This window comes from Carettochelys insculpta, chromosome 16, assembly GCF_033958435.1.
Source record: "Carettochelys insculpta isolate YL-2023 chromosome 16, ASM3395843v1, whole genome shotgun sequence".
NCBI classification, from domain to species: domain Eukaryota; kingdom Metazoa; phylum Chordata; order Testudines; family Carettochelyidae; genus Carettochelys; species Carettochelys insculpta.
Window position 1 is genome coordinate 22,845,362 of NC_134152.1, and position 16,999 is coordinate 22,862,360.

At 41.1% G+C, this 16,999-nt stretch overlaps 1 protein-coding gene across 1 annotated transcript in view; it reads left to right on the plus strand.

Moving 5' to 3' along the window:
• VWA3A (von Willebrand factor A domain containing 3A) overlaps nucleotides 1-16,999 on the plus strand; it is a 62,535-nt gene that overhangs the window by 23,396 nt on the left and 22,140 nt on the right. Inside the window, exons 13-17 of the mRNA XM_075010499.1 lie at nucleotides 5,594-5,674; nucleotides 10,830-10,924; nucleotides 12,608-12,727; nucleotides 14,066-14,140; nucleotides 15,351-15,495. Coding sequence (XP_074866600.1) covers nucleotides 5,594-5,674; nucleotides 10,830-10,924; nucleotides 12,608-12,727; nucleotides 14,066-14,140; nucleotides 15,351-15,495 — 516 coding nt within the window. The remainder of the gene's footprint in view (nucleotides 1-5,593; nucleotides 5,675-10,829; nucleotides 10,925-12,607; nucleotides 12,728-14,065; nucleotides 14,141-15,350; nucleotides 15,496-16,999) is intronic.

The following is a 16,999-nucleotide window of genomic DNA, read 5'->3' on the forward strand; positions in this document are numbered from 1 at the left end:
CATCATGTGCCTTCCTTAATAAATTTCAGCTGGAGGATATATGCGAAGTTGCTACTTGGACATGTCCCCATATGCTTACCAAGCACTGTGGATCAGTATGCCATACAGGCCACAAGATTCACCCAATCCATTCTGAGCATTACAGACAATATGACACCTAAGCCCCACCTCCAACAAAATCCTATTGTTCCAAAAGCACCAACAGGGACACTCTTCAAAGAAGAAGAGAGGGTTACTCATCTTGTGCAGTAACTGAGGTTCTCTGAGATGGGTGTCCCTGTGGGTGCTCCACAACCCTCCCTACTTCTGTCTGCTTCAGATCAATGCCTGTCCAGGGTAGAGAAGGAGCTGAGGGATGGTTGATGGGACACAGTGCGTAGCGGCTCATAGACACACAAAATTCATACCACATGTGTGCACCACACTGGGGCACTGCTGCTAAAATCTTTTGACTAAAAGTGCAGGGTTGTAAACACCTTAAGGGGAGCACCCACAGGGACACTCATTTCAAAGAACCTCAGTTACTGCAAAAGGTGAGTAACCCTTTTATTTGTTTGAAACCTGATACCTATTAATTCAATTTAGTGGCTGTTAGTTCTTGTGTTATGTTGTGTTATGAGGAGTATGTAGTACTTACTTCATGGCTTTTTCTACACCAGTTACGATTTTACAGACCTCAATCATCTCATCTTAGTTATCTCATTCTTCTCTGGAGCCCACTTCATTAATCAAGTGCTCTCAGCTTTTTAAATGTCCTTAGGTAAAATCATTAACTGGAAAGTCAGCCTGGTATCTGAGTTATGCCTGTAATTCTTCAAGGAAATACTTAAAATGCTTCTATAGTATTGTTGTGCTGATTCACCAAACTGTTTCAAAGACAAGCAAGAGAAATAACCACAGTTTACTGATGGAAATTTTCAAAATGGCACAGATGATTAGCCAGACATTATTCACCCATGTTTGGTAATTTTCCAGGTCTCAGGCATTGCATTGTGGGATGAGTGAAGGCAACTGGCTGAACTAGTGCAACTGCAATGTTTGTAGCTTCCCGTGTAATTGTAGCTGCACTGGTTCACCTAGATCTGAGCTAGATTCCTCATATGGGGTTTTGCAACCAACACATACCTAGTAGGCTGCTTTCGTGGAGACAAATAATTATACGTGTGTTATGAAGACATGGTTCCAAATTATATCTTCCCAAGACAGCCTATTTTTGGAAACATGCCCTCAGCACTAACTACTTTTTCCAGCATTGTAACTCTACAGAGCCATGCTCCTGAACTAACGTTAATATTACTATGAAGCTCTCTTTGAAATGTCTTTTCATCTAGTTTACCTGGGACTTGGGGACTGACCCAAAACCTTGTGACTGAAATTAATCAGTTAGGAAGTAGATAAAATGAAGTAGCTAGCTATGTAGTTCAGCAATCCGTCCTCCATCTGTGTGGAAGGAGATGTAAATCTAGTTGTAAAATATATCCGTAAGACTGCTAGACCTCGGTTTCTCCGATTTCTATAAAAGTAATTGCAAATACAACTACAATAAATCATCTTACACTGTTCATACATGTGTGCAAAATACCAATATAGCTGCACCAGTGCAAACCCATAAACTAGATACACTTCATTGTAAATCACTAGAGCCCTGTATAATCCACAGATGTCCACTTCATTGATGTTGATATCCATGGACCATTTTTGCAGATAGTGGAGTGGATGGAGATACAACTACATGGGGTCTACTCACTGGCATTACCTAGCCCTCACTGGCAGCCCAGGAGTGTTAGGGGCATTTAGTTCGGGGTAGCAGTCAATGGCTGCAGCTGGACAGGAGGCAGGATTCAGGGCTGTCCAGCACCCACTTGAAACATCACTTCCTGTCCAGCAACTTGGGCCTCTTTGTCAGTGTCAGCATCCCAACCATGTCCTGGCTTAGCAGTGCCAGCTGCGCTCCCAGGCCTAGGTTACCGTCTCCTGCACAGCCCAGACCTTTGTTCTTCTGTGATGTATTACATACAGCTGCTGCCATCTGCCATTGCTTTTGAACTCCTGGGAACATCACACATGCCACCCCTTCTTGAAACCCTGTTGCCTGCTCTGAGTCCTCACCCTCACTCTGCCTCTTCTCTGCAAGACCCTATCCCCCACATGCTCCCCTGCCTCCCTCACCAACCCCTTTTCTAGCTCTTGTGGGATGGCTTGCTGCTATGGGTGCAAATGCAGGTGCAGACATAGGTAAAAGACAGCAGATCATGGGTTGATCCTTGTAGTTTTAGATCAGATGCAGAGCCACATTTTTGTATCCGTGCAGGTCTCTACATATATTCTATGATGTTACAAGTCTAACTACACTAGGGGTTAGTGCTGGATCAGTTTTATTGGAATAGATATCTCAGTACAAAGCCCCAAACTGCTAATTAAATGAGCACTGTTCATACTCTGAATGAAGCACACGACTGGGAAAAAACATAGTATTTGATCATATAATTAAAAAGTGTATCATAATGCACATGTAAACTAAGCCAAATAGGAGATGCACAGGCAACCTTAATTCTGGTATTTAACTTTTCTGTTCTTGTCGTTACAACCTTAATATTATTTCAATGTAGGTTTTCTAAAAATGTTAAATCATATCAAATTAGCAAAATAGTCAGGTTATGTGGCTCTAAATCATGTTTGCCCTTCTCCAGTCCTCTGGGATTTCACCTCTCCTCCATAAAACTCTGAAAGATAGTTGCTAATCATTAACAGGTGGCTTCATCTAGCTGCTTAAAATATTCTAGGGTGAATTCTGTCAAGATAATTTAAATGCACCTAATTTATCTAAATATTCTTTAGCTTATTTGTGCCCTGGTTTGGCCTATGATACTTCCGCCTTTTGTTAATATTGTATTAAGCCTTTGGTCACAATTAAGCTTTTTGGTGAAGACTAAAACCAAAAAAGTGATTAAACACTTAAGCCTTCTCTGTGATGTCTCTTATTTGCACTCCTTTCCTATTATGTAGTTGACCTATGTACCTTCTTTCAACTTTCCCTGCCTTACAATTTTTTTTTTTAGGAATTGCATCTGGTTAAAAGTACAGTTATAGAACATTCTTCTTTGAGTGCTTGTTCACGTAATTTCCAATCATGTGTTTATGCATTGCATGCCTGGTCATTGGAAACTTTTTCCCTTAACACCCCTGCCAAGTCAGCTGTAGAGCCCCCTAGAGTGGCACTTTCATGGCACTCATTATATGACCCTACCAACTTGACCCCTTGCCAGTTCCTTTTTACGATCCATGGTATATTGGAACAGTGTCATGCTTGCTGATCCCAAGTCTTCCTTAGCTTAATAGATTGTTATTCAAGTCCTGTTTGCTTTGCTTTGCTTTGTTTTAATGTAGTTAGTAGAGGCCTGGAGGGTAACATCATCCACATCCGTTCACCTGCTTTGGGCTTTGGGGCATGTTGAAAGCCTGAGTATTGAATTCTGTATTGTCTGCCTGAAGCTTATGCGTAATGGAAACCCCTGCAAAACTTTTGCCTGAGGTGTCTTGGGAAGGCACATCAGTCAGAGTGCTGCAAGATCTGTAAGGCTTTCAAACCTAGGACCAGAAAGAAGCATGACTTCAGACTTCAGCAACTACTGATGGAAGCTGCACTTTGTCCAATGGCACCTGACTGCCAGGTCCTGTGAGCATGGTCAGTGCAGAGCACCCCAGCTTTAGTCCAAGAAATGGTGCCGAGGGAGAGCTCTGGAGGTAGGGACTCTCAGCACCAAAGGGCACTGGCACCACAGGCTGGAGCAGCATCCAGCACCACTTCATATCTCTGGTGCCTCTAAAGCACCATAAGAAGGTCGATAGAGGGCACTCTGCTTAGGAAGTTGCAAAACCCTCAGGAGAGACCTTGCTATGTCAAAGAAATGACTCTGTGCACAAACAACAGGAACTCAGGCAGTTGACCTTGGTGCCCCAGCAGGCACCACTGACTCTGGCTCTTAGCAACTCTCCAGTGGGGCAGTGCCCAGTGGAGGTGTTGGAGCCACCTTCCACTTTGGATACTTCTGAGGCAGTTAAAAACCTCAGAGATAACCGAGCCTTCAAGGCCTAGCCATCCGGGAACATCCTTTAGCATCACCTAGGTTAGTTTAGTCAAAAGGTAAGCTCACATGGTGGTGACGATCAGCACTAAGCCCAGCAGCAGTCCATGTCTCCATGACAGCAACACACTCAAACATGTTTTGAGCTCCTGGCACCAAGAAGCCATTCCTCCATTTACCCTGCACAGGAAAGACGGCATCTGGCCAATCTGCCTTCACAGACCTGGTACAATGCATGACAGCCACTCACTGGCAGGGAACACATGGCAACAGTCACCGGATAGTTGTCACTGATCTTCAACTCAATCTTTAAGGTGCCAATTCCGAACTACCTGCTCATGGCAGGGATTGTTGGCACAGCCATGGTAATTGCCCTGGAAAGAAACTTGGCAGCTTACTCTTTTTACTTCAAGCACAATAGATAATTATTTTAGTAGGTGCTGTCCAGAAATGCCAGTGGCCTGGCACCCACAGTGACAGCCCTCTTGTATTCTCTGAGTTTACCATCAGGACCAAGGTACCCCTTCCAGAGCCTTCAGGTTGGTGGCATCTAATTATCTTCCTTCTCGGTCCCCAGTGTTCTCTGTCTCATTTTTCATATGTTCCTCACAGACAGGGCAGACTGATTCATCTTAACCAAGGCCAACTAAGAGCATCAATAAAAAAAGTTGTAATGGAACGTTTTCTTTGAAATAGTGTGAAGCCTGTCAGTTTGGTGTGTCTGCTTGCTGCTCCATAGCTCTCAGCTGTTAGTGTAGGATTAGAGTTGGAGTAGCACAGAACTAGTTTACAGTGAGTTATTTCTTTTTGATCTTAATTTGTAACCTGTGGGTATAAAAGGTTTTGTGCTAGTGGTGTGTGATTCGGTGTGCAAGCTCCACAATAGGCAAGTAGGAGTTAAGTAGCATCTCCTACAGCTTCCCATTGATAGAGGAATTAAAAGATAGAAACAGCTCATTTGGGGACAGGCCTGGAACAGAACAGACAAACAATCTATGGATCCCTGCAGTAGAAAGCAGAGAGAAGGCGAAAATCTCTAAAAACTGTCCCATACGGCCCTCCTGCAGGAAGGGAGGACCCACCACAGGGAGGGAGGGAAGCTCCTCTGCGTATGAATCTTGGGCATTAATAATCCCATTTTATCATCTCATTTTGGACTATCTCAGGACAGTTTTGAAAGCCTTGGGGTATGTCTGTACTTACTGGGCAATCGACCCATTCAGGTGGTCCCAAAGGGCCCTGGGTTAGAGCCTGTCAGTCACAGGTGATGGCCCTGACACCCTGCCTCTTATATTCATGGAATCAGATTTGGCCCTGTTGTAAGAAGGTGAAAAGCCATAGACCTAGAGTTTTCTTACATTTATGGATTTAAGTCAGACATATGTTGTCATTAGCTATATTCTGTGCATTTTTCTTCATTAAACATGGCATTCTTTCCTTAGCGATTGTTATGTAACTTACAACATAAATGTTCCTTTAAACAATAGAGTGCGTTCTCATCCTTTCAGAAAGCAATGATGCAGTTTGAATGGTATGATGGAACTGTGAAAAATGTTCACGTGGACCCACCAATGTTATATGACTATCAGGTGAGTTACTCTTTTTGTCTGCTTGGTCCTCCTATCTAGTACTGCATGCACACATAGTTATTTCAACACAGAGTATGTCTACACTTGCCATTTAAAGCAGAACTAAAAACATAGTAGTGTCTATAGTTGACAATGAGTGTTTGCAGAGACACTCAGAAGTTTCACTCCAAAAAGAACATTGTCTCCATGAGACGAATAGATCTCTTACCAGTGACACTTCAGTGGTGATGTGTAAGTGAGACACAATCTTGCTGTATACAGAGCTTTTAGCCTCCACATGTTATCCCACAATGTGTAGGTGACCATTCTAACCAGTACCTCTGCTGCTCGGGTGCCAGGTAAACAAATACCGCTCCTCCCCTGTAAAGTCCTGGAAACTTTGAAACTACCTTTTTTTAATTTGGCAAGTGCTCACGCATCCTTTGGACAGGTGACAATGCCTGCTCCACTGGGCAAATAATTCCCTGCTTGCCACAGTCCTGAGCTGCTGGAATGGGGATTGGGAGGGGGAGGTATGCATGGATATACACTGCGATCACCCCCTTTCTCCACTTCCCATGAGAGCTTCCCTGCTGCATAATTGCCCTCAGGGTGCTGCACTCACCAGGGAATGGAAGTGCTGCAAATGTAATCACTGTGACACCTGAAGAAGTAGGTAAATGCACTAGCCAGAGCTTTAGTTGTACTGGTTTCCTGTCACTATTGAAACTGACAGCAGGAAAACTTTGCAAGTGTAGACATAGCCTCAGTTGTTTTCCTGCTCTGAGGAGAGCCTAGCAACAGAAAGGGTTCACAAGTACAACTGGTTACAAGATGAGATACTGACAGTTGTCACTGAGCGTGTATGCAGCATACAGGAGCCAGTCACCTGGCCAGATATATGAATAGATTCATCTAAGAATGAAGGACTACAAACAAAACAGGTCTGTGAGGAGCACTGCCAGACTAATGTCGAACATGATCAATGGCCCAGCAGCAAATCATTGTGAACATGTAGTAATTATTTCATCCTATTCTGGTATTCTGTATATCTTATGAACTGTGTGTCACACTGTGCAGTATTAAAGCAGTTACTCCCAAAGACACGCCAGTACCACCCTCTCCTATTATTTCATGCTTTAATTAGGTCTAATTGTGCTATGTGTCACACCTGAGAATACCAAATTCAGGTCACAATGCTGAGAAATAAGGTAAATACACCCTGAAATGCTGTTGGTTATTATCCCTTAAGGTATACCGCACCAGCCACAAAAGTGAACTTCTGTCTCACCACACTGTCTAACACGAAGTCATAAAAGCAGTTTCCTAAAGCATTTCAGTCTTTGTATCACCCCAGAAACTCTGGATCAATCTCATCAAATAAAAGGTTCTTTAGATCCCAAAGTATCAGCCACACACCCAGGTCAATATGCAATGCAGATCTTACCCAAAAATCATACTGTTTCTAGTCCTTTGTAAAAAACTAAAGATTTGTTTATAAAAAGGAAGAAAGAAATGTGAAAGTTAAAATTGGGCAAAGAAATCAAATGAAATATTTGCACAGTTCTTTGTTCAGGATTGTAACAGTGATGGGGTAAGCTGCTGGCTTAAGTCTCTGGTTGCTCAATCATTGGAAGAGCCTACGTCCCTTTTATTAAAATGTTCCAATTAGCCTAAGTCTATGGTCCAAAATTTGGAACAGGAAAGAAGCAAAATGGAGGTGTTTCCAAGGCATTTTTTAGCTTTTGCAATGTGGAAGAAAATCCACTGTTTCAAACAGAACCCTCAGGACACCAAGTAGAAAGTCACAGGGAACAAAATGGTTTTTGGGGTCACATGGCCATGCCTGATTTTGCTTATTCACAGCTCTGGGGCCTGTGCTGCTGTAACTATCAAAGTGGCAATGAAGGGAGGTATAACAGACCCAGAGACTGTGTGGGAATGCATGCAGCCCAGTTGTTTTTTCCCAGTTATCCATTCACAGAAGGATTGCTGGAGTGGCATAGCATGGAATATTCTGTACCAAGATGGTCCAACCAATGCAGTTTTGCCTCAACACCAGAAAAAGGTTAAAAGCACTTGCTAATACAACATTCTGTAAAATCATGGCAGTATCCCAAATCTAGGTGGCTAAAGTGAACCAGCTACTCTGCCAGCAGCCAACAGCACTGTCATAACTAGTTGATGGTGTACACATTCTGGCCTGTCAAGTGTAAAAGCATAGTAAGACAAGCTAGAAAAGAATTTGAATAGCATCTAGCAAAAGATTCAAAAGCTGATAGCAAAAGTACATCAGAAGCAGAAAAGCTTCCAAAAAATCAGTGGTGCCTCTGGATGAGTAAGTTGGCTGAGGCACACTCAAGGAAGGCAAGGCTCTTGGGGAAAAGCTAAATGAATTCTTTGCATTGCATTAGTCTTCCCTACATAGGATATAAGGGAGATTCCTACGACTGAGCCATTCTTTTTAGGAGACAAATCTATGGAACTTTCCCAGATTGACATGTCAATAGAACAGGATTTGGAACAAGTTGATAAAGAGTAATAAGTCACCGGGACAAGATGGTAATCACCCAAGAGTTGTGAACAACCTCAGATATGGAATTGCTTAACTACTATCTGTGGTGTGAAACCTATCACTTAACTCAGTCTCTGTACCAGATGCCTGGCAGATAGTTAAAGTGAGCATTTTTTAGAAGAATGCTCCAAAGGTGATCCTGGCAATTACAGACTCGGAAGCCTGACTTCAGTACCAGACATATTGGTAGAAACTGTAGTGAAGAACAAAATTATCAGATACACCAATGAACAGGATATGTTGGAGAAAATTCCACAGGTTTTGAAAAAGAAATCACATTTTTCCAATGTGTTAGAGTTCTTTAACATGGTCAGTACACATGTGGATGCAGGTGATACAGTGTACTTGGACCTTGTGAAAGCCCTCACTAAGTATTCTTAAAATAAGCTTTCATGTAAGAGGGAAAGTCCTCTGAAGGATCAGTAACTGGTTAAAAGAGAGGAAACCAAGGGTAGGAATAATTCATCAGTTTTTAGAGTGTGGTGATACAAATAATCCTATTCCCCCAGGTTCTGTACTGGGACAAGGGCTCTTCAACATATTCACAAATGATCTAGAAAAGGAAATCAACAGTTAAGTGGCAAAGTTTGAAGATGACCAATCCAAAGTTACATAAGATAGTCAATTCCCAAGTATACTGCAAAGAGTTACAAAGAGATCTCACAAAACTGAGTCACTATTCAAGAAAATCACAGATGAAATTCAGTGTTGATAAATGTAATGTAAATGTATGTTGGAAAACATAATCTCAACTCTACATATAAAATGATGGGATCTAAATAGCTGTAACTATGCAAGAAAGAGGCGTTAGTTATTGAGGATAGTTCTCCGAAAAACATCCACTCAGTGCACAACAATAGCAAATATAAAAGCTAATGCTAGAAACAATTAGAAAAAGGATAGGAAGGTAGAAAATATTCTAATACTTCTGTATTAATTCATTGTATACCCACACCTTGAATACTGCATTGTTCTGGTTGCCCCATCTCAAAAAAGATGTAAGTGGAAAAAGTATAGAGAAGGGCAACAAAAATTATTAAGGCTATAGGATAGCTTACATCAGAGGAGGATTTTAAAAAAACTAGAACTATTCAGGAGAAGAGACAACTGAGGAGAGGATGATAGAGATCTATAAAATCCTGACTGGCATGGAGAAGGTGAATAAGAAAGTGTCATTAAGTAATTAATAGATGGCAGGTTTAAAACAAATACAAGAAAGTGCATTGCACATAACATTGCACACAATGAACAAGGTTTGCAAACTGTCCAGACTCTGCAAGAGAGTGTGGAATAACAACAAGCTGTACACTCACACCAAAATGCAAGTCTACAGAGCCTGCATCCTCAGCACCCTCCTTTATGGCAGCGAGACTTGGACCCTGTATGCCTGCCAGGAAAAGAGGCTGAACATCTTCCACTTGCACTGCCTCAGGCGCATCCTTGGAATATCATGGAAGGACAGAGTGACCAACACCTCTGTCCTCGAGCAAGCTGGAATCCCAACCATGCACACCCTCCTCAGGCAGCGTCGACTCTGCTGGCTTGGCCACGTCCACAGGATGAATGATGGAAGGATTCCAAAAGACATCCTGTATGGTGAGCTAGCCTCTGGCAAAAGACCTCCCGGACGCCCCCAGTTGCGCTACAAAGATATCTGCAAGAGAGACCTCAGAGAGGTAGACATCGAGCTGGACAACTGGGAAGAACTAGCAGACGACCGCAGCAGATGGAGGCAGGGGTTACACAAGGGCCTTCAGAAGGGCGAGATGAAGATCAGACAGCTAGCAGAGGAGAAGCGAGCACACAGAAAGCACAATAAGGGCTTGCCAGACATCCACTACATCTGCAAGAGATGCAGCAAGGACTGTCACTCTCATGTGGGTCTTCATAGCCACAATAGACGCTGTAAATGAAGTCCTCAATTGAAACTTTAAAGGGTGCGATCCATAGTCTATGCAGACTGAAGGATGTGTGCAGGAGAGCTGTGACAAGGATTTATGGCTGGACATATTTTATAAGGCTAATGTTTGCATATAGGCGCACAATTATCAGACCATAGTTTATTGAATATACCAGTAATGATAAATTGCACCTACCAGATTCTCCTCTTTCCTAAGGTGGTACACATATTGCCACAAGGCACTTGCACTGTTTCTGGGACTCTCAAACAACTCTTGTCTATTCCTCAGCTAACTGTAATTCTCACCACATGCCTGGCAATACCTGATGACAGAAGCATTATTCCTCAACTTGGAAAGGGCTAACACTGTAAGGGAAAGTGCTCTGTTTTGTCAAGAGTCTGTCAACAAAATGCCTTTTGTGTGTAGATGATCCCTGAGTTTTATCAAGAGATACCCAGTTTTGTCAACAAAACTCTGTAGTGTAGGCGCAGCCTAAACGTATCAAAAACTTTTACCTACTTTACCATTTCCATCAGTTTAAATACTTGGATTTTGTTTACGTGTATAGTTTAATTATTCAGTTATCTTACTTTTCAGTCAACACCTGTTTGGAAATACAAATTTAGTCCAAAATAGAAGTGTATTAATTTAGATTATTTTTAAAATCCTTTTTCATTGGTTGTCTATATTTTGTTCACAGAAGCAGCTTGATCGAATGGTGAAAATGTATGAGAGGCGAATAGACTGGCTTTCTATCGCAAGCCGAAGAATATGGGGAACTGTTTGTGAACGGAGGTACTGGTATTGGGTATTGTGACAAGGTCAGACCAAAGGGCTACTACAGAGTAGGGAAAAGGGAGCCCAAAAAGGGTGAAAGGCCTGCTAATTTGTCCTTAGCCTCTGGTTGTCAGAAGCTGGAAATGAATAACAGCAGAGGGATCACTTGATGATTACCTGCTCTGTTCACTCCCTCTCAGGCATCTGGCACTGGCCACTGCTGGAAGACACAATACTGGGCTAGATGGACCTTTAGTCTGACCAGTGTGGCCATTCTTATGTTCTAATTAGAGGTGGATGCTTGCAGGACGATCAGGAACAGTTGGCAGGGAGCTGTCTCACGCCAAGTGGGGCCAGTTAACTCTCTACTTCAAGCCTCCTGGGAGCCTTTAGAAGCCCTCTAGTTAGAAGGAGTAGGGGAGAGAGAAGTAGAGACGGAAGAAAGAGTAATAGGGATGGTATAGAAAATGTACTCCCCTATATGCATCATTTGCAGATATGTGACTTGTGCATGCAATTAAGTATCCATTTTTGAAAACTGAAATTTTAATCTTCAGAATATAGGTATAGTTTTTTATTATTGATGGTGAAGTGTTCAGTGGACCATAGAAACACTCATATTCAAATATGCTAGGAAAGAAGCCATAGCTTCAATGAGCCGTGTTAAAATACACATTTAAATCTGAAGTATTTAGGAAGTGACACCTTAGGAAATACTCTGTCATAATTCCTGTGTAAATAGGACCTGATGTGTATGGGTAGAACCTTACACTAGAAGCACCTGTTGACAGAGTAGTGTCAACAGAAACTCTGTCTACAGAATGCATCTACACACACAAGCACATAAACAGCACAATCTGCTCTGTCGGTAGAGAGCAGCCAGACTTCCCTGCCCTCTATCAACAGAACAGCTGACCATTAGCTCTGCAAATAGGGCTGCCTGGGGAACTAGAAGCCCTCTCTGTTGGCAGAGGTAGCTATACTGTACTTCTGTCAAGAGACGTCTGTCGACAGAAGTGTTATTCCTCAAATTTTTGAGGGATAACACTGTCAAGACAAATGCAGAGATCTGTCGAGATTCTGTCAACAGAGCTCTTTATGGCTGTGTCTACACTAGCACCCCCCTTTTGAAAGGGAGATGCTAATGAGACTCTTTGGGGTATGCTACTGAGGCACTACAATGACTATGCAGCGCCTTATTAGCATGGTGGCAGCTGCAGCTCTATGAAAGTGCCACTTTCGATCGCTCACAGCTCATCTACCCAGGGTTATTTTCAAAAGGACCCCACACACTTTGAAATCCACTTATTCCTATAACCAAATATGAATGCATAGTACTGTGGCTCTTTTGTTGATTGCTAATTTGTTTCCTGAACAGCTGAGCTCAGAGTAGGACTTGTATAGATTCTTATTTTGGCCAGAATTCAGCAAACTCTAATGCACATGTATAGCTTTAATCACATGAATTGTCCCGGTGTTTCCAGGATGCGGCCAGGATTGCTTATTCCAGACCAAGTGTGTGTGGTTTCACCCTAATGCTTCAGGGAAGCAAGGGTGGAAGATATGTATTACTCCACAGATTCTAAGGCCACAATTTGAACAATAATTAACTGTGAAGTCATTAAAATATCTAAAGAGAGAGACAGAAATTGTGTATTTTATTTGGGTCATTTTTAATTAAGGTATGTGTTCCTTGTGTAGGGTTGTTATACTTGTTGATATCTCAATAACGAATTCCTTATACATCATTCATATCCAACACTCCTTACGACTTTTACTTGAAGAACAAATCTCAAACAAGGATTTCTTCAATATTATAGCGTAAGTAGGCTATTTTTCTTTAAACAATTACCTGAAACACGCAGTAGGCAAGCAGTACACCAAGTAGATAAAGATAGTAAAAGCTCTGTTAACCAACACTCAATTAACCAGCATTTTGAATCTCTTCCAGTACAGTCTTCAACCTAGTAACCAAGACTAGTATACTGCTCAGCACATTTTGCAATCATACATCCTGCACCCTACTTTTATGCAAAAGAGGCAGAAGTCAAGTAAACAAACTGAAATCAGGGATTCATTTTAAAACAGCAGCTTCCAGGATGTGTCATAGGGTCATTACAGATTCAGCTCAATCTCCTGCACTTTCTGTATCTAAGTTGTTAATTGATGTTGATAATGATGATTCTGTGGCAGTGCAAGATCCTGAAGTTCCTTCTGAATCATCAAAGAAAGATTGAATTACGTTCAGCATAGTTTTAGTGATCCGAGTATATGCCAGGTGCTGCCCATAGTGATAGTAGTGTCATGAGATAACTTACTGTATAGAAAACTTTACCTGTATGCACCTAAGTTCTTCAAGAAATGCACTGCTCTGCAGTGCAGTACTACAACTGGCTTGGTGAGTACCTGTGTGCTATTTTATACTTTGTTCATTTTATTGTATTCTAATTGTTTGAAAATTGGTATGCCATTGGTAAATTATAACTCTCAGTTAACCAGCACCCTCTCACACCCTCCACATGCCAGTTATCATAGCTTTTATTGTAGAAAAATTATATGAAAGAAAGTTTACCAGCTTAGCTATTGAAGGTTGGCAATGTCTTATCTGATTTAGATGATATTTTACAATATTTAACTTTTTGTGATAGAATAATTACAAGAAGAATCTATGAAAGTCACCCATATTTGCCTTTATCAGTATTTTAAACAGATGATATATTGAGTGGCCAGTCTGGTAATTAAGGATCATCCTCTGCTTTATGATGTTTATGCTGCAGGATTTTGCACATTTCAGTGAATCAAGGTAACAAACACTGAGATAGTTATAGTGTTGAGGACAGTTGCAAAAGTCAAGTATCAACAGCAACATGTTTAAATAAATAATTGGATTTATTAGGACTCTTTACTGCAAAATCCCTCTCGCAATTGACAAGAGGCATAAACACAATAGTGTATGAACTTTGAATAATATTTCTCCTAGTATACAACAATGCTAAAATTCCTTAATGCACAGGGAGGTGTGAAATGATCCATAAATTGAAACAGAAACTGAGGTCAGGTAACAAACATCTGTAATGCTAGATTTTATTTAGGGAATTTACACTGTACCATTCTGTGCTATAATTTGAAAAATTAATCAATGATTTATTTTTTCCACAGATTTGGAAGTGACACCAGATCTTGGAAACCAGAAATGGTTCCTTCAAATCTAGAAAATTTACAAAGTGCCTGGAGGTATAATCAAATCATTGTGTATATTTATAAATTTAGTGGAAGTGCTTAATAAATGTAGCATAGAACCAAGTTCAGCCAGAGCAGTGAACACTTATACATATTTCAGAAGTTTAGTATGCTGTGCTGTGCTATAGGTTGTGTACTTCACCTCTGAAAACTGACTTGTGAAAACAGTGTGATAGCATTTAATGTTTAGTGTCTTGAAATTATTTTTGTATCATATGTGCTCCATTTAGAAGTTTAGAGATTTTTTTTTGTTTTTTTGTATTTGATTTTTTTAATAACTGCCAAACCTTCTGATTCAATCTGAGAGCTGAAATTCAATCTGGATTCTTTTTTTCTTGTATACAAGTAGCACTCTGCATGCGAAATTATACACTCGTGAAGCCTATGCAGTCTCATTGTCTTCAGAAGATCTGCACAGATGTAACTGATCGGAATTTAGTAAACGGTTCTGTTGATGCATGAGAGAGTAGAATTATGAGTTAACGTGGAGTATTACAATTTTCTTATATAATGTGCATTAAAAATCTTCCTGCCTTAAAACTGTGCCTTGAGCCTTCCCACAGTAGCTTATAGGTGGTGGCTGCAGTGCAAAAATTAGGTCCGTCCACATGGGTCATTGTATCATTTCGTGCACTGAGTGTCCTCATTTAGGAGCTATTTCTATTTTCCAGTGCATCACCATGGCTGTGTCTACACTTGCATTCCTTTTTCGAAAGAGGCATGCAAATGAGGCAAATTGAAAATGCAAATTACTTGCAAATTTGCATATCTGACACCTCATTTGCATACTCATTTCAAAATAGCTTCTTTCAAAAAAAGAAAAAAGAAAACCAGTGTAGACACTGCTCTTTCGAAAGTAAACCCCATCTTCGAAAGAATCCTTCTTCCCTTTATTTAATGGTAAGAAGGATTCTTTCGAAGATGGGGTTCACTTTCAAAAGAGCAGCATCGACACTGGTTTTCTTCTTTCAAAAGAAGCTATTTCAAAATAGGAATATGCAAATGAGGTGTCAGGTATGCAAATCTGCACCACATTTGTAATTTCAATTTCCCTCATTTGCATACCTCTTTCGAAAGAGGAATGCAACTGTAGACACAGCCCATGAGATTTTAGTGGGTTTAGTGCATTTTACTGTTTCTTGCAGCAAAGACTTTCTAATGTATATTCTTTGCATTTTGATTATTAGTAAAACTCTCCTTCTAGATGGGTGTTGAGCCTGCAGTGCAATGGCAGTAGAAATTTCATGAGTGCTCTGAGAAGAGCAGTGGAAGTAGACCTCAAAGATAAAGACAAATGTGAATCTCAAGGGCTTTATCTGCTTACCACCGGAGTTCCTGACCAGGAAATGGTGAGTATCAGTACAAAGCTTTGCATGTTGTTTTCAAGTATTTGTTGCTTATTCAGAATTATTCTCCAACTTTTTTCAGCTGCCTTCCATTGTTTGTTGATAGAATACTTGTCTTTCATATATGTAAGGCCATCGACCATATCAGGATTTGTGACTTCACCTCCTGAAATTATTCTTTCTTATATAATTCAAGGCAAGAAATATTACTGGGCGAATCTTAGAAGGATCTGAATTCTTTTGTCTGATCCACCTCTCCATGCTCATTGATACTGTCGATCCCCTTTCTAACTACAACAGATGTTTCCTTTCCCACTCCTGCCTCTATCTGGCAACTCCTCATCAGCCCAACCATACCCTATCTGCAGGAGAAGACATCAGCTCTTATTTCAGGCAGCACATTTTTCCCCAGTTAGAAGAGGATTTAAATTTTAACAAGTCTCTCATCAGTTCTGTAGCTAACTATAGAGTCAATTTACATACAATTAAGCTCTGAGGGTCAGATTCTCAGTTGAAATGAAGTGATATAGGATACAGTTACACTAGCCTATAACCAGGTCAGTCACATCATCACAGGTTCATTCAGCTGTACATCTACCAACGTCATATATGCCATCATGTACCAGCAGTGCCCCTCTGCTATATACATTGGACAAACTGGACAGACCCTACGGAAAAGAATAAATGCACCCAAGTCAGGTATCAGAAATGGCAAAGTACAAAAGCCTGTCGGAGAGCACTTCAATCTCCCAGGACACACAGTAACAGATTTAAAAGTAGCTGTCCTACAGCAAAAAAATTTTAAAACCAGACTCCAAAGAGAAACTGCTGAGCTTCATTTCATCTGCAAATTTGACACCCTCAGCTCAGGATTAAACAAAGACTGTGATTGGCTGGCTAAATACAAAGGCAGTTTCTCCTCTCTTGGTGTTCACACCTCCAGATCAACTGCTGGTAGTATGCCTCATCCTCCCTGACTGAGTTAACCTCATTATCTCCAGCCTTGCTCTGGCCAGCCTATTTATACCTGCCTCTGCAAATTTCCACTACCTGAATATGACAAAGTGGGTCTTTGCCCACGAAAGCTTATGCTCATTCATTTCTGTTAGTCTATAAGGTGCCACAGGACCCCTCGTTGCTTTTACAGTTACACTAGTGAGTTTTGTAGACGAAGCTGAGGTTTTGTAAACAAAAGTCAAAGAGCATCTACACACAACGTGCATTTTGTCAACAGAAACTGTTGACAAAAAAGCTGTGTAGACACTCTGGGGGGCCCTCTTCTCAACAGAGCGAATCAAAAGATCAAACCACTTTTATATGTAGACATGAGCTGTCAACAGAAGTTTTGTTGGAACATCTCTTCTGACAGTAACTTCTGTCGACAGATCGCTGTAGTGTAACAGTAGCCATAGGTGATATACACCAGCTGAGGATCTGACCCTGTAAGTCAATAAAATCGTGAAAATCTTTGGATGTTCTTGATGGTAGCCTTTATTTTTGTCTTATA